At 43.2% G+C, this 22980-nt stretch overlaps 1 protein-coding gene across 1 annotated transcript; it reads right to left on the bottom strand.

Annotated features, from left to right (window-relative positions):
* Positions 1-320: 320 nt before the first annotated feature.
* On the bottom strand, positions 321-2743 carry timm13 (translocase of inner mitochondrial membrane 13 homolog (yeast)). Its single transcript, XM_053321910.1, has 3 exons — positions 2555-2743; positions 2049-2117; positions 321-1614 (listed from the first exon to the last, which is right to left on the bottom strand). Exons 1-3 carry the CDS (start codon positions 2672-2674, stop codon positions 1516-1518), a joined length of 288 nt encoding a protein of 95 aa, XP_053177885.1. The 5' UTR covers positions 2675-2743; the 3' UTR covers positions 321-1515.
* Between the last annotated feature and the right edge of the window lie 20237 nt (positions 2744-22980).

Genomic DNA, 22980 nt, shown 5'->3' with positions numbered 1-22980 from the left:
TGCTAGAAAATGCATGACTAAGTATTTATTTCAGATATTTATTTTCCTGATAAACATACATGGTGCAGTGAATTTTTTGTTATTTTGTGTGGGGTTCTCAATATATGTGGTTCATTTATGGGTACATTTTCTTGTCTGTTTTTGTGTTTTAGAAATATATTAAGACTAGGGTGCAATGTAGTGATTGTTACTGAAAGGTGGGTTTTCTCTAGAAAATATATAAATATATAAAGAAAACTTTTGCCTGGGTTTCATGAAGGTAACAAAACAGGTTGCTGTGATAACATATTTTCACACTTCTTGATGAGAATCATGAAACTAACAAGAGGAAAATAACTGATTGACATGATTTATTTATTTTTCAGGAAAACCATTTAATTTGCTCACACGCACACTCCCAGTCAATTTGAAAATACTGTTCACAGGCTTATTTGGCTCATACTTCCCAACACAACCTCAGCAAAGGATTTTGGTTCCCAGACATCTGACAAACCGCACACACAAAGCTGAGAAAGGTTCAGTACCACATCTACAGCAAAAAAGACCCTGCTGAAACAAGCCCACTACTGTGGAGGGCGGCAGATAGTGTGACAACTAGAAAACAGGTCAGACAAAACAGTTTTGTTCTCCAGGCGTACTTTGATATAGGACTGTTTGGAGGCTTGTGAATGTCAGGTTCACGGTTGTGAAAACACCAAGTTGCTCTCCAATTCTTTCTGTTGATTTTCAGTAGGTGTACAGAGCATGTTTACCTCACACAGCATGTTAAGAAAAGCTGCGTTGTGGGTTCCCTTCAGAGCCCCAGTTGTGCTGCATATTACATACAAACAAATATTCTGTATGTATATACTGACACAGTGTTTTAAGGAGCAATTTTAGTAACTGAAGGACACAAGTCTCGTTAACCCTTGTCAGTATCATATGTCCTAATTATACAGATTAAAACTTAGTCTGCTGGCAGGAAGATGTGTTTAAACTGAAGCCACACTAATGAACTCTTACTTACTGCAAAAAACAAAGGCAATTTTTCTGCTGTTGACTAGTCAATGACAGCAACATTGACAATATCAAATATTGGGTTACACCCAGAACCATTTGTCAATCAAAGGGCTAACACACACAAACACATTCACACTATCATTCATTCCAACAAGCAATTTAAAGTTTCCAATTCTCCTGACCTACTTGCAGGTCGGCCCTGCAGCTTTTAACATGGCATGTTTAATGGTTAACCAGAAGATTAATTATATATTTATATATAACATAAAAACACAGATAGTTAATCTTTGTTACTGAACTGTTCCTCAGAGCAAAATGAAAATGTCCACACAGAGACACTGTTATGGCTAGAGTCCACAGGCTCTGCTAGCCTGTCTGTGAGGTAAAATGACAGAAGTTAATGGTGTGCTGCTGCCATGACACACCTTGTGCACACATTGTGACCTCTGGTGGTGCACTGCGCTCCTCTGTAGGTAAGCGGTGGCCCGAGGAGGGGAGGGATGAAGTGATGGATGTTCACATGCGAGCTCTTTCCCTCTGTAATCTAGAGTTGTATGTTCGGGACACGGTATTCCAGGCATCCATATACCGATCCATACACATGGCAATGCATTTCTGTGTGGATAAAAGCAGTGAGGTTAACACTTTTATGAAATTAACCCTGAAATTGAGTAATAGTGTCAGATCTTTTAGATGGCTGCCAACAATTTAAAATTATTTCCATTATCTCTTAATCCGCCAATTAATCATTCATTAATTGGTCCAAAAATTATGTTAAAATTCATGTAAACCGCCCATGACAAAAGCTGAAATATTCACATTGCTTGTTTTGTCTGAACAGTCCAAATCCCAGTTTACTATCACAGAAATCAAAGAGACGCAACACATCCTAACATTTGGTAGATACAGGAAGGGAACCAGTGAATTATTGTAGTTTTGTCTCAAAAGTGACAAACATGTTAGGAATTACTAATACAGACTAATCGTTTCTGTTATAAACGTTGTATGTGAGAGGAAATTGTTTTTTGATATGGCCCAACAACACTTACCTGCTCTGAGTTGTCCAGCGTGCTTCCAGGTTTACCTATGCACTTCTTGAAGCATTTATCTGTCATCCTCTGAAATATGAATAGAGAGATTGTTCAGTTTAGTATAATTTATTACTGACAGCTAACTTCTGGTTACAACCACAACTAAACAACACTGCCGTGTGCACATTTATATACACACGAGGACCAAGAAGAAAGAGAGTTTACGGTGTGCTCTTTAACTTATATTTCTCACAGTTTTTTTTACATATATATTTATAAATATGTTATATATCTGCAAGTAAGAAACCCTCAAAACATCAAGTTGCAGCTGGTTGAAAAATTAAGGATTACTATCAACAGCAATGCTAATGTTTCATGCATGTGGGAACAAATCAACTACATCTCCGTATAACGGCATGACATGAGTAATAAAGGTCATGCCACCCCTAAAAAACTTCAGGCCAGTGAATGAACTGAGTGTCAGGTTAGTCCAGCTAGTTTAGCAGCCGTGTCCATTGATTTACCTGCAGCAGCTCCTGAGCGTTAGCCACCGCAATCTGGACCTTGACCTGCTCCATGATCGTGCCGGTGTCCATTTTACCGCCCGATCCTCCTGCTGAGAAGTCAGAGCCAAACCCGTCCATTTCTACCGGAGTTGTTAACGAAACCCTTGAGGTTAACCGAGCTTCTTTAATCACACGTGTGGGCAGCTGCTGCTAGCTTTGGCTAACGTTAGTGTACTGTGTCCTTGAGAGCGACGGAAGGCGGGATACGTCATTTCCGTACGGAGGAGTCCGACATGGGAAATGTAGTTTTGCGAGTGGATACTGTCTTTGTTTTTTGTTTTTTTTTTGTTTTTTTATTGAACACAAGTTATACACAAAATACACATTTATACAAAATACTCATAGAGGAAAATACAATCCAAGTAAGAAAATAAAACATACTTTGGGGGGGGGGGGGGGGGGGGGGGTAACATGAAAAAAGACATACACACAAACAATAAGGTAATCATAAATAAAAATAAAAACAGTAAGGCATTAAGGCATTATAAGGCAAAGAGCATCGACATTTCAGAAAGAGATTAAAATAAAAGATACTTTGATATATCAGCTAATAATTTTTTTGCAGAGTTATTTGACTTAATTTTTTTTATAGAGACAAAAAAAAGTTTGAAATCATTTAAAAAACATTGGAAAGAGGGCTTCATTTTTCTCCACTTACAACAGTGTATATGATATTTAGCCAGTAAAAGAATGACATTTACCACGAGAGACACTGATTTGTCAATTGTATCTATGTAAAAAATAATATTTGAGATTTCTAATTTTGGGATGTCGTTCATTTTTAGAGCTAGCCAGTCTCTAATTTCACGCCAAAAGGTTTGTGAGACAGGACACAATAAAAACATATGATCAAGTGATTCTTCAGATTCATTACAAAAAGCACAGGGGTCAACTTCAAATTTAAATCTTTGTCTCAAAAAATCAGCGGTTGGATAAATTTTATCCAACCGCTAAAATTTATCCAACCGCGGTTGGATAAATTTTATCCAACCGCATTTAAACACATCAGATAAATCTTGGCCTCTTTTTTGTTAACAAAACTGTTCCAAAATCAAAGCTCTATGAATGTAAAATGGATGTAATGTAATGTTAAAAACTTCAGTTAGTTTATACCATTCTCAATTGAAAAAATATAAAATATATAATATGTTTATAGTACAATATATCTATATATACATATACATATATATAATAAAATAATATGATATAAATATATAAATAAAACAGATTGATACATAAGATAGTGTGTATCTATCTATATATATTTATATATTATATAAAGATATATATACTATCTTAACTATCTATTTTATAGCTATATATAGATATATATTGTGTATATATATACTATCTTATCTATCTATTTTATATATGTATATAATAAAATAATATAATATAAATACGGTATATCAATAAAAATATAGATAGATAAGATAGTGGATAGATAGATATAATTATTATTACTATTACCTCGTATTATTTTATTTCCATGTCTGATTTCCAGATAGTTCAATGATATGTATACTTACTCTTAACCTCTGACAACTATTTATAACCAAACTATTTATATTCATTCATATTTATGTATTTATACTATTGATTTATTTTATTTATATTTATACATGTCTGATTTCCAGATATTTCCATGATATGTATACTTACTCTTAACCTCTGACAACTATTTACAACCAAACTATTTATATTTATTCATATTTATACATTCATACGATTGATTTATTTTATTTATATTTATATGTTTATACAACTGATTTATTTCGCGTATCGCGTTTTGAGTCTGGGGGCGTTTTTTCCAAGCAGAGTTGCCGTACATAACCGTCCAAGATGGTGGACGATCGAGAACGCTACTGCGCATGTCAGACTCACATCGGGTAGGCGACTCACATCGGGTAGTGACAAGGAGAAAAAGAAAAAGAAACGGAAACGGAAACGGATTTCATATTTCACCAGAATGGATACTTGGCGAGCTGTACAGAAAGTCCTGAGTCATAAGATGATCGTTGTGGATAAAGGGAAGACATTGAAGGTATGTAGCATTATAGCTTTTCTTACTTTAGCTGAGTGGCTAGCCGAGCTAATCGCTAATACTATTACGGCTGTGAGCAACCATATAAGTCGTGAGTGGTCTTGAATGAATCAGGGCAATCTAAGCTTTCTAACAATGTATACAACAATATATATGTTTAAGGGTTGGTGTTTAAACAATTCAGAAGAACTTGTCGCTACCTCCCAACCTCCGACCCGTCCCGTAGGCGGAACACAATGCTTTCACGGTGCTTGATTTTACACATTTTTCATTCAGGCCGCCCCTCTGGCCCCTTGTAGCAAGTTTTGGGACAATCCCCCACCCTTCCCATTTTTTACTTTTTCAACACTACCGGCCCTGTCATTTTTTTCAATTTTTGCCCGCTTTGGAAAATCCTTGACAATTTTCACACAATGCCTTCACGGTGCTTGATTTTACACATTTTTCATTCAGGCCGCCCCTCTGGCCCCTTGTAGCAAGTTTTGGGACAATCCCCCACCCTTCCCATTTTTTACTTTTTCGACACTACCGGTCCTGTCATTTTTTTCAATTTTTGGCCGCTTTGGAAAATCCTTGACAATTTTCACACAATGCCCTCACGGTACTTGATTTTACACATTTTTCATTCAGGCCGCCCCTCTGGCCCCTTGTAGCAAGTTTTGGGACAATCCCCCACCCTTCCCATTTTTGACTTTTTCGACACTACTGGCCCTGTCATTTTTTTCAATTTTTGCCCGCTTTGGAAAATCCTTGACAATTTTCACACAATGCCTTCACAGTGCTTGATTTTACACATCTTTAATTCAGGCCGCCCCTCTGGCCCCTTGTAGCAAGTTTTGGGACAATCCCCCACCCTTCCCATTTTTGACTTTTTCGACACTACCGACCCTGTCATTTTTTTCAATTTTTGCCCGCTTTGGAAAATCCTTGACAATTTTCACACAATGCCTTCACGGTGCTTGATTTTACACATTTTTCATTCAGGCCGCCCCTCTGGCCCCTTGTAGCAAGTTTTGGGACAATCCCCCACCCTTCCCATTTTTGACTTTTTCAACACTACCGGCCCTGTCATTTTTTTCAATTTTTGCCCGCTTTGGAAAATCCTTGACAAATTTTCACACAATGCCTTCACGGTGCTTGATTTTACACATTTTTCATTCAGGCCGCCCCTCTGGCCCCTTGTAGCAAGTTTTGGGACAATCCCCCATCCTTCCCATTTTTGACTTTTTCGACACTACCGGCCCTGTCATTTTTTTCAATTTTTGCCCGCTTTGGAAAATCCTTCACAATTTTCACACAATGCCCTCACGGTGCTTGATTTTACACATTTTTCATTCAGGCCGCCCCTCTGGCCCCTTGTAGCAAGTTTTGGGACAATCCCCCACCCTTCCCATTTTTGAATTTTTCGACACTACCGGCCCTGTCGTTTTTTTCAATTTTTGCCCGCTTTGGAAAATCCTTGACAATTTTCACACAATGCCTTCACAGTGCTTGATTTTACACATCTTTAATTCAGGCCGCCCCTCTGGCCCCTTGTAGCAAGTTTTGGGACAATCCCCCACCCTTCCCATTTTTGACTTTTTCGACACTACCGGCCCTGTCGTTTTTTTCCATTTTTGGCCGCTTTGGAAAATCCTTCACAATTTTCACACAATGCCCTCACGGTGCTTGATTTTACACATTTTTCATTCAGGCCGCCCCTCTGGCCCCTTGTAGCAAGTTTTGGGACAATCCCCCACCCTTCCCATTTTTGACTTTTTCGACACTACCGGCCCTGTCGTTTTTTTCCATTTTTGGCCGCTTTGGAAAATCCTTCACAATTTTCACACAATGCCCTCACGGTGCTTGATTTTACACATTTTTCATTCAGGCCGCCCCTCTGGCCCCTTGTAGCAAGTTTTGGGACAATCCCCCACCCTTCCCATTTTTGACTTTTTCGACACTACCGACCCTGTCATTTTTTTTCAATTTTTACCCCTATGGAAAATCCTTCACAATTTTCACACAATGCCTTCACGGTGCTTGATTTTACACATTTTTCAATCAGCCCGCCCCTCTGGCCCCTTGTAGCAAGTTTTGGGACAATCCCCCACCCTTCCCATTTTTGAATTTTTCGACACTACCGGCCCTGTCGTTTTTTTCAATTTTTGGCCGCTTTGGAAAATCCTTCATAATTTTCACACAATGCCCTCACGGTGCTTGATTTTACACATTTTTCATTCAGGCCGCCCCTCTGGCCCCTTGTAGCAAGTTTTGGGACAATCCCCCACCCTTCCCATTTTTGAATTTTTCGACACTACCGGCCCTGTCGTTTTTTTCAATTTTTGGCCGCTTTGGAAAATCCTTCATAATTTTCACACAATGCCCTCACGGTGCTTGGTTTTACAAATTTTTCATTCAGGCCGCCCCTCTGGCCCCTTGTAGCAAGTTTTGGGACAATCCCCCACCCTTCCCATTTTTGACTTTTTCGACACTACCGGCCCTGTCATTTTTTTCCATTTTTGGCCGCTTTGGAAAATCCTTCACAATTTTCACACAATGCCCTCACGGTGCTTGATTTTACACATTTTTCATTCAGGCCGCCCCTCTGGCCCCTTGTAGCAAGTTTTGGGACAATCCCCCACCCTTCCCATTTTTGACTTTTTCGACACTACCGGCCCTGTCGTTTTTTTCAATTTTTGGCCGCTTTGGAAAATCCTTCACAATTTTCACACAATGCCCTCACGGTGCTTGATTTTACACATTTTTCATTCAGGCCGCCCCTCTGGCCCCTTGTAGCAAGTTTTGGGACAATCCCCCACCCTTCCCATTTTTGAATTTTTCGACACTACCGGCCCTGTCGTTTTTTTCAATTTTTGGCCGCTTTGGAAAATCCTTCATAATTTTCACACAATGCCCTCACGGTGCTTGATTTTACAAATTTTTCATTCAGGCCGCCCCTCTGGCCCCTTGTAGCAAGTTTTGGGACAATCCCCCACCCTTCCCATTTTTGAATTTTTCGACACTACCGGCCCTGTCGTTTTTTTCAATTTTTGGCCGCTTTGGAAAATCCTTCATAATTTTCACACAATGCCCTCACGGTGCTTGATTTTACAAATTTTTCATTCAGGCCGCCCCTCTGGCCCCTTGTAGCAAGTTTTGGGACAATCCCCCACCCTTCCCATTTTTGACTTTTTCGACACTACCGGCCCTGTCATTTTTTTCAATTTTTACCCCTATGGAAAATCCTTCACAATTTTCACACAATGCCTTCACGGTGCTTGATTTTACACATTTTTCAATCAGCCCGCCCCTCTGGCCCCTTGTAGCAAGTTTTGGGACAATCCCCCACCCTTCCCATTTTTGACTTTTTCGACACTACCGGCCCTGTCGTTTTTTTCAATTTTTGGCCGCTTTGGAAAATCCTTCACAATTTTCACACAATGCCCTCACGGTGCTTGATTTTACACATTTTTCATTCAGGCCGCCCCTCTGGCCCCTTGTAGCAAGTTTTGGGACAATCCCCCACCCTTCCCATTTTTGAATTTTTCGACACTACCGGCCCTGTCATTTTTTTCAATTTTTGGCCGCTTTGGAAAATCCTTCATAATTTTCACACAATGCCCTCACGGTGCTTGATTTTACAAATTTTTCATTCAGGCCGCCCCTCTGGCCCCTTGTAGCAAGTTTTGGGACAATCCCCCACCCTTCCCATTTTTGACTTTTTCGACACTACCGGCCCTGTCGTTTTTTTCCATTTTTGGCCGCTTTGGAAAATCCTTCATAATTTTCACACAATGCCCTCACGGTGCTTGATTTTACACATTTTTCATTCAGGCCGCCCCTCTGGCCCCTTGTAGCAAGTTTTGGGACAATCCCCCACCCTTCCCATTTTTGACTTTTTCGACACTACCGACCCTGTCATTTTTTTCAATTTTTACCCCTATGGAAAATCCTTCACAATTTTCACACAATGCCTTCACGGTGCTTGATTTTACACATTTTTCAATCAGCCCGCCCCTCTGGCCCCTTGTAGCAAGTTTTGGGACAATCCCCCACCCTTCCCATTTTTGACTTTTTCGACACTACCGGCCCTGTCATTTTTTTCCATTTTTGGCCGCTTTGGAAAATCCTTCACAATTTTCACACAATGCCCTCACGGTGCTTGATTTTACACATTTTTCATTCAGGCCGCCCCTCTGGCCCCTTGTAGCAAGTTTTGGGACAATCCCCCACCCTTCCCATTTTTGACTTTTTCAACACTACCGGCCCTGTCGTTTTTTTCCATTTTTGGCCGCTTTGGAAAATCCTTCACAATTTTCACACAATGCCCTCACGGTGCTTGATTTTACACATTTTTCATTCAGGCCGCCCCTCTGGCCCCTTGTAGCAAGTTTTGGGACAATCCCCCACCCTTCCCATTTTTGACTTTTTCGACACTACCGGCCCTGTCGTTTTTTTCAATTTTTGGCCGCTTTGGAAAATCCTTCACAATTTTCACACAATGCCCTCACGGTGCTTGATTTTACACATTTTTCATTCAGGCCGCCCCTCTGGCCCCTTGTAGCAAGTTTTGGGACAATCCCCCACCCTTCCCATTTTTGACTTTTTCGACACTACCGGCCCTGTCATTTTTTTCCATTTTTGGCCGCTTTGGAAAATCCTTCACAATTTTCACACAATGCCCTCACGGTGCTTGATTTTACACATTTTTCATTCAGGCCGCCCCTCTGGCCCCTTGTAGCAAGTTTTGGGACAATCCCCCACCCTTCCCATTTTTGACTTTTTCGACACTACCGACCCTGTCATTTTTTTCAATTTTTACCCCTATGGAAAATCCTTCACAATTTTCACACAATGCCTTCACGGTGCTTGATTTTACACATTTTTCAATCAGCCCGCCCCTCTGGCCCCTTGTAGCAAGTTTTGGGACAATCCCCCACCCTTCCCATTTTTGACTTTTTCGACACTACCGGCCCTGTCATTTTTTTCCATTTTTGGCCGCTTTGAAAAATCCTTCACAATTTTCACACAATGCCCTCACGGTGCTTGATTTTACACATTTTTCATTCAGGCCGCCCCTCTGGCCCCTTGTAGCAAGTTTTGGGACAATCCCCCACCCTTCCCATTTTTGACTTTTTCGACACTACCGGCCCTGTCATTTTTTTCCATTTTTGGCCGCTTTGGAAAATTCTTCACAATTTTCACACAATGCTCTCACGGTGCTTTTTTTTACACATTTTTCATTCAGGCCGCCCCTCTGGCCCCTTGTAGCAAGTTTTGGGACAATCCCCCACCCTTCCCATTTTTGACTTTTTCGACACTACCGACCCTGTCATTTTTTTCAATTTTTACCCCTATGGAAAATCCTTCACAATTTTCACACAATGCCTTCACGGTGCTTGATTTTACACATTTTTCAATCAGCCCGCCCCTCTGGCCCCTTGTAGCAAGTTTTGGGACAATCCCCCACCCTTCCCATTTTTGACTTTTTCGACACTACCGGCCCTGTCATTTTTTTCCATTTTTGGCCGCTTTGGAAAATCCTTCACAATTTTCACACAATGCCCTCACGGTGCTTGATTTTACAAATTTTTCATTCAGGCCGCCCCTCTGGCCCCTTGTAGCAAGTTTTGGGACAATCCCCCACCCTTCCCATTTTTGACTTTTTCGACACTACCGGCCCTGTCATTTTTTTCCATTTTTGGCCGCTTTGGAAAATCCTTCACAATTTTCACACAATGCCCTCACGGTGCTTGATTTTACACATTTTTCATTCAGGCCGCCCCTCTGGCCCCTTGTAGCAAGTTTTGGGACAATCCCCCACCCTTCCCATTTTTTACTTTTTCGACACTACCGGCCCTGTCGTTTTTTTCAATTTTTGGCCGCTTTGGAAAATCCTTCATAATTTTCACACAATGCCCTCACGGTGCTTGATTTTACAAATTTTTCATTCAGGCCGCCCCTCTGGCCCCTTGTAGCAAGTTTTGGGACAATCCCCCACCCTTCCCATTTTTGACTTTTTCGACACTACCGGCCCTGTCGTTTTTTTCAATTTTTGGCCGCTTTGGAAAATCCTTCATAATTTTCACACAATGCCCTCACGGTGCTTGATTTTACAAATTTTTCATTCAGGCCGCCCCTCTGGCCCCTTGTAGCAAGTTTTGGGACAATCCCCCACCCTTCCCATTTTTGACTTTTTCGACACTACCGGCCCTGTCATTTTTTTCAATTTTTGCCCGCTTTGGAAAATCCTTCACAATTTTCACACAATGCCCTCACGGTGCTTGATTTTACACATTTTTCATTCAGGCCGCCCCTCTGGCCCCTTGTAGCAAGTTTTGGGACAATCCCCCACCCTTCCCATTTTTGACTTTTTCGACACTACCGGCCCTGTCATTTTTTTCAATTTTTGGCCGCTTTGGAAAATCCTTCACAATTTTCACACAATGCCCTCACGGTGCTTGATTTTACACATTTTTCATTCAGGCCGCCCCTCTGGCCCCTTGTAGCAAGTTTTGGGACAATCCCCCACCCTTCCCATTTTTGAATTTTTCGACACTACCGGCCCTGTCATTTTTTTCCATTTTTGGCCGCTTTGGAAAATCCTTCACAATTTTCACACAATGCCCTCACGGTGCTTGATTTTACACATTTTTCATTCAGGCCGCCCCTCTGGCCCCTTGTAGCAAGTTTTGGGACAATCCCCCACCCTTCCCATTTTTGACTTTTTCGACACTACCGGCCCTGTCGTTTTTTTCAATTTTTGGCCGCTTTGGAAAATCCTTCACAATTTTCACACAATGCCCTCACGGTGCTTGATTTTACACATTTTTCATTCAGGCCGCCCCTCTGGCCCCTTGTAGCAAGTTTTGGGACAATCCCCCACCCTTCCCATTTTTGACTTTTTCGACACTACCGGCCCTGTCATTTTTTTCCATTTTTGGCCGCTTTGGAAAATCCTTCACAATTTTCACACAATGCCCTCACGGTGCTTGATTTTACACATTTTTCATTCAGGCCGCCCCTCTGGCCCCTTGTAGCAAGTTTTGGGACAATCCCCCACCCTTCCCATTTTTGACTTTTTCGACACTACCGACCCTGTCATTTTTTTCAATTTTTACCCCTATGGAAAATCCTTCACAATTTTCACACAATGCCTTCACGGTGCTTGATTTTACACATTTTTCAATCAGCCCGCCCCTCTGGCCCCTTGTAGCAAGTTTTGGGACAATCCCCCACCCTTCCCATTTTTGACTTTTTCGACACTACCGGCCCTGTCATTTTTTTCCATTTTTGGCCGCTTTGGAAAATCCTTCACAATTTTCACACAATGCCCTCACGGTGCTTGATTTTACAAATTTTTCATTCAGGCCGCCCCTCTGGCCCCTTGTAGCAAGTTTTGGGACAATCCCCCACCCTTCCCATTTTTGACTTTTTCGACACTACCGGCCCTGTCATTTTTTTCCATTTTTGGCCGCTTTGGAAAATCCTTCACAATTTTCACACAATGCCCTCACGGTGCTTGATTTTACACATTTTTCATTCAGGCCGCCCCTCTGGCCCCTTGTAGCAAGTTTTGGGACAATCCCCCACCCTTCCCATTTTTGACTTTTTCGACACTACCGACCCTGTCATTTTTTTCAATTTTTACCCCTATGGAAAATCCTTCACAATTTTCACACAATGCCTTCACGGTGCTTGATTTTACACATTTTTCAATCAGCCCGCCCCTCTGGCCCCTTGTAGCAAGTTTTGGGACAATCCCCCACCCTTCCCATTTTTGACTTTTTCGACACTACCGGCCCTGTCATTTTTTTCCATTTTTGGCCGCTTTGGAAAATCCTTCACAATTTTCACACAATGCCCTCACGGTGCTTGATTTTACACATTTTTCATTCAGGCCGCCCCTCTGGCCCCTTGTAGCAAGTTTTGGGACAATCCCCCACCCTTCCCATTTTTGACTTTTTCGACACTACCGACCCTGTCATTTTTTTCAATTTTTACCCCTATGGAAAATCCTTCACAATTTTCACACAATGCCCTCACGGTGCTTGATTTTACACATTTTTCAATCAGCCCGCCCCTCTGGCCCCTTGTAGCAAGTTTTGGGACAATCCCCCACCCTTCCCATTTTTGACTTTTTCGACACTACCGGCCCTGTCATTTTTTTTCATTTTTGGCCGCTTTGGAAAATCCTTCACAATTTTCACACAATGCCCTCACGGTGCTTGATTTTACACATTTTTCATTCAGGCCGCCCCTCTGGTCCCTTGTAGCAAGTTTTGGGACAATCCCCCACCCTTCCCATTTTTGACTTTTTCGACACTACCGACCCTGTCATTTTTTTCAATTTTTACCCCTATGGAAAATCCTTCACAATTTTCACACAATGCCTTCACGGTGCTTGATTTTACACATTTTTCAATCAGCCCGCCCCTCTGGCCCCTTGTAGCAAGTTTTGGGACAATCCCCCACCCTTCCCATTTTTGACTTTTTCGACACTACCGGCCCTGTCGTTTTTTTCAATTTTTGGCCGCTTTGGAAAATCCTTCACAATTTTCACACAATGCCCTCACGGTGCTTGATTTTACACATTTTTCATTCAGGCCGCCCCTCTGGCCCCTTGTAGCAAGTTTTGGGACAATCCCCCACCCTTCCCATTTTTGACTTTTTCGACACTACCGGCCCTGTCGTTTTTTTCAATTTTTGGCCGCTTTGGAAAATCCTTCATAATTTTCACACAATGCCCTCACGGTGCTTGATTTTACAAATTTTTCATTCAGGCCGCCCCTCTGGCCCCTTGTAGCAAGTTTTGGGACAATCCCCCACCCTTCCCATTTTTGACTTTTTCGACACTACCGGCCCTGTCGTTTTTTTCAATTTTTGGCCGCTTTGGAAAATCCTTCATAATTTTCACACAATGCCCTCACGGTGCTTGATTTTACAAATTTTTCATTCAGGCCGCCCCTCTGGCCCCTTGTAGCAAGTTTTGGGACAATCCCCCACCCTTCCCATTTTTGACTTTTTCGACACTACCGGCCCTGTCGTTTTTTTCAATTTTTGGCCGCTTTGGAAAATCCTTCATAATTTTCACACAATGCCCTCACGGTGCTTGATTTTACAAATTTTTCATTCAGGCCGCCCCTCTGGCCCCTTGTAGCAAGTTTTGGGACAATCCCCCACCCTTCCCATTTTTGACTTTTTCGACACTACCGGCCCTGTCATTTTTTTCCATTTTTGGCCGCTTTGGAAAATCCTTCACAATTTTCACACAATGCCCTCACGGTGCTTGATTTTACACATTTTTCATTCAGGCCGCCCCTCTGGCCCCTTGTAGCAAGTTTTGGGACAATCCCCCACCCTTCCCATTTTTGACTTTTTCGACACTACCGACCCTGTCATTTTTTTCAATTTTTACCCCTATGGAAAATCCTTCACAATTTTCACACAATGCCCTCACGGTGCTTGATTTTACACATTTTTCATTCAGGCCGCCCCTCTGGCCCCTTGTAGCAAGTTTTGGGACAATCCCCCACCCTTCCCATTTTTGACTTTTTCGACACTACCGACCCTGTCATTTTTTTTCAATTTTTACCCCTATGGAAAATCCTTCACAATTTTCACACAATGCCTTCACGGTGCTTGATTTTACACATTTTTCAATCAGCCCGCCCCTCTGGCCCCTTGTAGCAAGTTTTGGGACAATCCCCCACCCTTCCCATTTTTGACTTTTTCGACACTACCGGCCCTGTCGTTTTTTTCAATTTTTGGCCGCTTTGGAAAATCCTTCACAATTTTCACACAATGCCCTCAACGGTGCTTGATTTTACACATTTTTCATTCAGGCCGCCCCTCTGGCCCCTTGTAGCAAGTTTTGGGACAATCCCCCACCCTTCCCATTTTTGACTTTTTCGACACTACCGGCCCTGTCGTTTTTTTCAATTTTTGGCCGCTTTGGAAAATCCTTCATAATTTTCACACAATGCCCTCACGGTGCTTGATTTTACACATTTTTCATTCAGGCCGCCCCTCTGGCCCCTTGTAGCAAGTTTTGGGACAATCCCCCACCCTTCCCATTTTTGAATTTTTCGACACTACCGGCCCTGTCGTTTTTTTCAATTTTTGGCCGCTTTGGAAAATCCTTCATAATTTTCACACAATGCCCTCACGGTGCTTGATTTTACAAATTTTTCATTCAGGCCGCCCCTCTGGCCCCTTGTAGCAAGTTTTGGGACAATCCCCCACCCTTCCCATTTTTGACTTTTTCGACACTACCGGCCCTGTCATTTTTTTCCATTTTTGGCCGCTTTGGAAAATCCTTCACAATTTTCACACAATGCCCTCACGGTGCTTGATTTTACACATTTTTCATTCAGGCCGCCCCTCTGGCCCCTTGTAGCAAGTTTTGGGACAATCCCCCACCCTTCCCATTTTTGACTTTTTCGACACTACCGGCCCTGTCGTTTTTTTCAATTTTTGGCCGCTTTGGAAAATCCTTCACAATTTTCACACAATGCCCTCACGGTGCTTGATTTTACACATTTTTCATTCAGGCCGCCCCTCTGGCCCCTTGTAGCAAGTTTTGGGACAATCCCCCACCCTTCCCATTTTTGACTTTTTCGACACTACCGGCCCTGTCATTTTTTTCCATTTTTGGCCGCTTTGGAAAATCCTTCACAATTTTCACACAATGCCCTCACGGTGCTTGATTTTACAAATTTTTCATTCAGGCCGCCCCTCTGGCCCCTTGTAGCAAGTTTTGGGACAATCCCCCACCCTTCCCATTTTTGACTTTTTCGACACTACCGGCCCTGTCATTTTTTTCCATTTTTGGCCGCTTTGGAAAATCCTTCACAATTTTCACACAATGCCCTCACGGTGCTTGATTTTACACATTTTTCATTCAGGCCGCCCCTCTGGCCCCTTGTAGCAAGTTTTGGGACAATCCCCCACCCTTCCCATTTTTGACTTTTTCGACACTACCGACCCTGTCATTTTTTTCAATTTTTACCCCTATGGAAAATCCTTCACAATTTTCACACAATGCCTTCACGGTGCTTGATTTTACACATTTTTCAATCAGCCCGCCCCTCTGGCCCCTTGTAGCAAGTTTTGGGACAATCCCCCACCCTTCCCATTTTTGACTTTTTCGACACTACCGGCCCTGTCATTTTTTTCCATTTTTGGCCGCTTTGGAAAATCCTTCACAATTTTCACACAATGCCCTCACGGTGCTTGATTTTACACATTTTTCATTCAGGCCGCCCCTCTGGCCCCTTGTAGCAAGTTTTGGGACAATCCCCCACCCTTCCCATTTTTGACTTTTTCGACACTACCGGCCCTGTCATTTTTTTCCATTTTTGGCCGCTTTGGAAAATCCTTCACAATTTTCACACAATGCCCTCACGGTGCTTGATTTTACACATTTTTCATTCAGGCCGCCCCTCTGGCCCCTTGTAGCAAGTTTTGGGACAATCCCCCACCCTTCCCATTTTTGACTTTTTCGACACTACCGACCCTGTCATTTTTTTCAATTTTTACCCCTATGGAAAATCCTTCACAATTTTCACACAATGCCCTCACGGTGCTTGATTTTACACATTTTTCAATCAGCCCGCCCCTCTGGCCCCTTGTAGCAAGTTTTGGGACAATCCCCCACCCTTCCCATTTTTGACTTTTTCGACACTACCGGCCCTGTCATTTTTTTTCATTTTTGGCCGCTTTGGAAAATCCTTCACAATTTTCACACAATGCCCTCACGGTGCTTGATTTTACACATTTTTCATTCAGGCCGCCCCTCTGGCCCCTTGTAGCAAGTTTTGGGACAATCCCCCACCCTTCCCATTTTTGACTTTTTCGACACTACCGGCCCTGTCGTTTTTTTCAATTTTTGGCCGCTTTGGAAAATCCTTCACAATTTTCACACAATGCCCTCACGGTGCTTGATTTTACACATTTTTCATTCAGGCCGCCCCTCTGGCCCCTTGTAGCAAGTTTTGGGACAATCCCCCACCCTTCCCATTTTTGACTTTTTCGACACTACCGGCCCTGTCATTTTTTTCCATTTTTGGCCGCTTTGGAAAATCCTTCACAATTTTCACACAATGCCCTCACGGTGCTTGATTTTACAAATTTTTCATTCAGGCCGCCCCTCTGGCCCCTTGTAGCAAGTTTTGGGACAATCCCCCACCCTTCCCATTTTTGACTTTTTCGACACTACCGGCCCTGTCATTTTTTTCCATTTTTGGCCGCTTTGGAAAATCCTTCACAATTTTCACACAATGCCCTCACGGTGCTTGATTTTACACATTTTTCATTCAGGCCGCCCCTCTGGCCCCTTGTAGCAAGTTTTGGGACAATCCCCCACCCTTCCCATTTTTGACTTTTTCGACACTACCGACCCTGTCATTTTTTTCAATTTTTACCCCTATGGAAAATCCTTCACAATTTTCACACAATGCCTTCACGGTGCTTGATTTTACACATTTTTCAATCAGCCCGCCCCTCTGGCCCCTTGTAGCAAGTTTTGGGACAATCCCCCACCCTTCCCATTTTTGACTTTTTCGACACTACCGGCCCTGTCATTTTTTTCCATTTTTGGCCGCTTTGGAAAATCCTTCACAATTTTCACACAATGCCCTCACGGTGCTTGATTTTACACATTTTTCATTCAGGCCGCCCCTCTGGCCCCTTGTAGCAAGTTTTGGGACAATCCCCCACCCTTCCCATTTTTGACTTTTTCGACACTACCGGCCCTGTCATTTTTTTCCATTTTTGGCCGCTTTGGAAAATCCTTCACAATTTTCACACAATGCCCTCACGGTGCTTGATTTTACACATTTTTCATTCAGGCCGCCCCTCTGGCCCCTTGTAGCAAGTTTTGGGACAATCCCCCACCCTTCCCATTTTTGACTTTTTCGACACTACCGACCCTGTCATTTTTTTCAATTTTTACCCCTATGGAAAATCCTTCACAATTTTCACACAATGCCCTCACGGTGCTTGATTTTACACATTTTTCAATCAGCCCGCCCCTCTGGCCCCTTGTAGCAAGTTTTGGGACAATCCCCCACCCTTCCCATTTTTGACTTTTTCGACACTACCGGCCCTGTCATTTTTTTTCATTTTTGGCCGCTTTGGAAAATCCTTCACAATTTTCACACAATGCCCTCACGGTGCTTGATTTTACACATTTTTCATTCAGGCCGCCCCTCTGGTCCCTTGTAGCAAGTTTTGGGACAATCCCCCACCCTTCCCATTTTTGACTTTTTCGACACTACCGACCCTGTCATTTTTTTCAATTTTTACCCCTATGGAAAATCCTTCACAATTTTCACACAATGCCTTCACGGTGCTTGATTTTACACATTTTTCAATCAGCCCGCCCCTCTGGCCCCTTGTAGCAAGTTTTGGGACAATCCCCCACCCTTCCCATTTTTGACTTTTTCGACACTACCGGCCCTGTCGTTTTTTTCAATTTTTGGCCGCTTTGGAAAATCCTTCACAATTTTCACACAATGCCCTCACGGTGCTTGATTTTACACATTTTTCATTCAGGCCGCCCCTCTGGCCCCTTGTAGCAAGTTTTGGGACAATCCCCCACCCTTCCCATTTTTGACTTTTTCGACACTACCGGCCCTGTCGTTTTTTTCAATTTTTGGCCGCTTTGGAAAATCCTTCATAATTTTCACACAATGCCCTCACGGTGCTTGATTTTACAAATTTTTCATTCAGGCCGCCCCTCTGGCCCCTTGTAGCAAGTTTTGGGACAATCCCCCACCCTTCCCATTTTTGACTTTTTCGACACTACCGGCCCTGTCGTTTTTTTCAATTTTTGGCCGCTTTGGAAAATCCTTCATAATTTTCACACAATGCCCTCACGGTGCTTGATTTTACAAATTTTTCATTCAGGCCGCCCCTCTGGCCCCTTGTAGCAAGTTTTGGGACAATCCCCCACCCTTCCCATTTTTGACTTTTTCGACACTACCGGCCCTGTCGTTTTTTTCAATTTTTGGCCGCTTTGGAAAATCCTTCATAATTTTCACACAATGCCCTCACGGTGCTTGATTTTACAAATTTTTCATTCAGGCCGCCCCTCTGGCCCCTTGTAGCAAGTTTTGGGACAATCCCCCACCCTTCCCATTTTTGACTTTTTCGACACTACCGGCCCTGTCATTTTTTTCCATTTTTGGCCGCTTTGGAAAATCCTTCACAATTTTCACACAATGCCCTCACGGTGCTTGATTTTACACATTTTTCATTCAGGCCGCCCCTCTGGCCCCTTGTAGCAAGTTTTGGGACAATCCCCCACCCTTCCCATTTTTGACTTTTTCGACACTACCGACCCTGTCATTTTTTTCAATTTTTACCCCTATGGAAAATCCTTCACAATTTTCACACAATGCCCTCATGGTGCTTGATTTTACACATTTTTCATTCAGGCCGCCCCTCTGGCCCCTTGTAGCAAGTTTTGGGACAATCCCCCACCCTTCCCATTTTTGACTTTTTCGACACTACCGACCCTGTCATTTTTTTTCAATTTTTACCCCTATGGAAAATCCTTCACAATTTTCACACAATGCCTTCACGGTGCTTGATTTTACACATTTTTCAATCAGCCCGCCCCTCTGGCCCCTTGTAGCAAGTTTTGGGACAATCCCCCACCCTTCCCATTTTTGACTTTTTCGACACTACCGGCCCTGTCGTTTTTTTCAATTTTTGGCCGCTTTGGAAAATCCTTCACAATTTTCACACAATGCCCTCACGGTGCTTGATTTTACACATTTTTCATTCAGGCCGCCCCTCTGGCCCCTTGTAGCAAGTTTTGGGACAATCCCCCACCCTTCCCATTTTTGACTTTTTCGACACTACCGGCCCTGTCGTTTTTTTCAATTTTTGGCCGCTTTGGAAAATCCTTCATAATTTTCACACAATGCCCTCACGGTGCTTGATTTTACACATTTTTCATTCAGGCCGCCCCTCTGGCCCCTTGTAGCAAGTTTTGGGACAATCCCCCACCCTTCCCATTTTTGAATTTTTCGACACTACCGGCCCTGTCGTTTTTTTCAATTTTTGGCCGCTTTGGAAAATCCTTCATAATTTTCACACAATGCCCTCACGGTGCTTGATTTTACAAATTTTTCATTCAGGCCGCCCCTCTGGCCCCTTGTAGCAAGTTTTGGGACAATCCCCCACCCTTCCCATTTTTGACTTTTTCGACACTACCGGCCCTGTCATTTTTTTCCATTTTTGGCCGCTTTGGAAAATCCTTCACAATTTTCACACAATGCCCTCACGGTGCTTGATTTTACACATTTTTCATTCAGGCCGCCCCTCTGGCCCCTTGTAGCAAGTTTTGGGACAATCCCCCACCCTTCCCATTTTTGACTTTTTCGACACTACCGGCCCTGTCGTTTTTTTCAATTTTTGGCCGCTTTGGAAAATCCTTCACAATTTTCACACAATGCCCTCACGGTGCTTGATTTTACACATTTTTCATTCAGGCCGCCCCTCTGGCCCCTTGTAGCAAGTTTTGGGACAATCCCCCACCCTTCCCATTTTTGACTTTTTCGACACTACCGGCCCTGTCGTTTTTTTCAATTTTTGGCCGCTTTGGAAAATCCTTCATAATTTTCACACAATGCCCTCACGGTGCTTGATTTTACAAATTTTTCATTCAGGCCGCCCCTCTGGCCCCTTGTAGCAAGTTTTGGGACAATCCCCCACCCTTCCCATTTTTGACTTTTTCGACACTACCGGCCCTGTCATTTTTTTCAATTTTTACCCCTATGGAAAATCCTTCACAATTTTCACACAATGCCTTCACGGTGCTTGATTTTACACATTTTTCAATCAGCCCGCCCCTCTGGCCCCTTGTAGCAAGTTTTGGGACAATCCCCCACCCTTCCCATTTTTGACTTTTTCGACACTACCGGCCCTGTCGTTTTTTTCAATTTTTGGCCGCTTTGGAAAATCCTTCACAATTTTCACACAATGCCCTCACGGTGCTTGATTTTACACATTTTTCATTCAGGCCGCCCCTCTGGCCCCTTGTAGCAAGTTTTGGGACAATCCCCCACCCTTCCCATTTTTGAATTTTTCGACACTACCGGCCCTGTCGTTTTTTTCAATTTTTGGCCGCTTTGGAAAATCCTTCACAATTTTCACACAATGCCCTCACGGTGCTTGATTTTACAAATTTTTCATTCAGGCCGCCCCTCTGGCCCCTTGTAGCAAGTTTTGGGACAATCCCCCACCCTTCCCATTTTTGACTTTTTCGACACTACCGGCCCTGTCGTTTTTTTCAATTTTTGGCCGCTTTGGAAAATCCTTCATAATTTTCACACAATGCCCTCACGGTGCTTGATTTTACAAATTTTTCATTCAGGCCGCCCCTCTGGCCCCTTGTAGCAAGTTTTGGGACAATCCCCCACCCTTCCCATTTTTGAATTTTTCGACACTACCGGCCCTGTCGTTTTTTTCAATTTTTGGCCGCTTTGGAAAATCCTTCATAATTTTCACACAATGCCCTCACGGTGCTTGATTTTACAAATTTTTCATTCAGGCCGCCCCTCTGGCCCCTTGTAGCAAGTTTTGGGACAATCCCCCACCCTTCCCATTTTTGACTTTTTCGACACTACCGACCCTGTCATTTTTTTCAATTTTTACCCCTATGGAAAATCCTTCACAATTTTCACACAATGCCTTCACGGTGCTTGATTTTACACATTTTTCAATCAGCCCGCCCCTCTGGCCCCTTGTAGCAAGTTTTGGGACAATCCCCCACCCTTCCCATTTTTGACTTTTTCGACACTACCGGCCCTGTCATTTTTTTCCATTTTTGGCCGCTTTGGAAAATCCTTCACAATTTTCACACAATGCCCTCACGGTGCTTGATTTTACACATTTTTCATTCAGGCCGCCCCTCTGGCCCCTTGTAGCAAGTTTTGGGACAATCCCCCACCCTTCCCATTTTTGACTTTTTCGACACTACCGGCCCTGTCATTTTTTTCCATTTTTGGCCGCTTTGGAAAATCCTTCACAATTTTCACACAATGCCCTCACGGTGCTTGATTTTACACATTTTTCATTCAGGCCGCCCCTCTGGCCCCTTGTAGCAAGTTTTGGGACAATCCCCCACCCTTCCCATTTTTGACTTTTTCGACACTACCGGCCCTGTCGTTTTTTTCAATTTTTGGCCGCTTTGGAAAATCCTTCACAATTTTCACACAATGCCCTCACGGTGCTTGATTTTACACATTTTTCATTCAGGCCGCCCCTCTGGCCCCTTGTAGCAAGTTTTGGGACAATCCCCCACCCTTCCCATTTTTGACTTTTTCGACACTACCGGCCCTGTCATTTTTTTCCATTTTTGGCCGCTTTGGAAAATCCTTCACAATTTTCACACAATGCCCTCACGGTGCTTGATTTTACACATTTTTCATTCAGGCCGCCCCTCTGGCCCCTTGTAGCAAGTTTTGGGACAATCCCCCACCCTTCCCATTTTTGACTTTTTCGACACTACCGACCCTGTCATTTTTTTCAATTTTTACCCCTATGGAAAATCCTTCACAATTTTCACACAATGCCTTCACGGTGCTTGATTTTACACATTTTTCAATCAGCCCGCCCCTCTGGCCCCTTGTAGCAAGTTTTGGGACAATCCCCCACCCTTCCCATTTTTGACTTTTTCGACACTACCGGCCCTGTCATTTTTTTCCATTTTTGGCCGCTTTGGAAAATCCTTCACAATTTTCACACAATGCCCTCACGGTGCTTGATTTTACAAATTTTTCATTCAGGCCGCCCCTCTGGCCCCTTGTAGCAAGTTTTGGGACAATCCCCCACCCTTCCCATTTTTGACTTTTTCGACACTACCGGCCCTGTCATTTTTTTCCATTTTTGGCCGCTTTGGAAAATCCTTCACAATTTTCACACAATGCCCTCACGGTGCTTGATTTTACACATTTTTCATTCAGGCCGCCCCTCTGGCCCCTTGTAGCAAGTTTTGGGACAATCCCCCACCCTTCCCATTTTTGACTTTTTCGACACTACCGACCCTGTCATTTTTTTCAATTTTTACCCCTATGGAAAATCCTTGACAATTTTCACACAATGCCTTCACGGTGCTTGATTTTACACATTTTTCAATCAGCCCGCCCCTCTGGCCCCTTGTAGCAAGTTTTGGGACAATCCCCCACCCTTCCCATTTTTGACTTTTTCGACACTACCGGCCCTGTCGTTTTTTTCAATTTTTGGCCGCTTTGGAAAATCCTTCATAATTTTCACACAATGCCCTCACGGTGCTTGATTTTACACATTTTTCATTCAGGCCGCCCCTCTGGCCCCTTGTAGCAAG

This window comes from Scomber japonicus, chromosome 7, assembly GCF_027409825.1.
Source record: "Scomber japonicus isolate fScoJap1 chromosome 7, fScoJap1.pri, whole genome shotgun sequence".
Taxonomy (NCBI): domain Eukaryota; kingdom Metazoa; phylum Chordata; class Actinopteri; order Scombriformes; family Scombridae; genus Scomber; species Scomber japonicus.
Note: the sequence above shows the minus strand (reverse complement) of the source record. Positions and strands in the feature narration are given on the sequence as shown.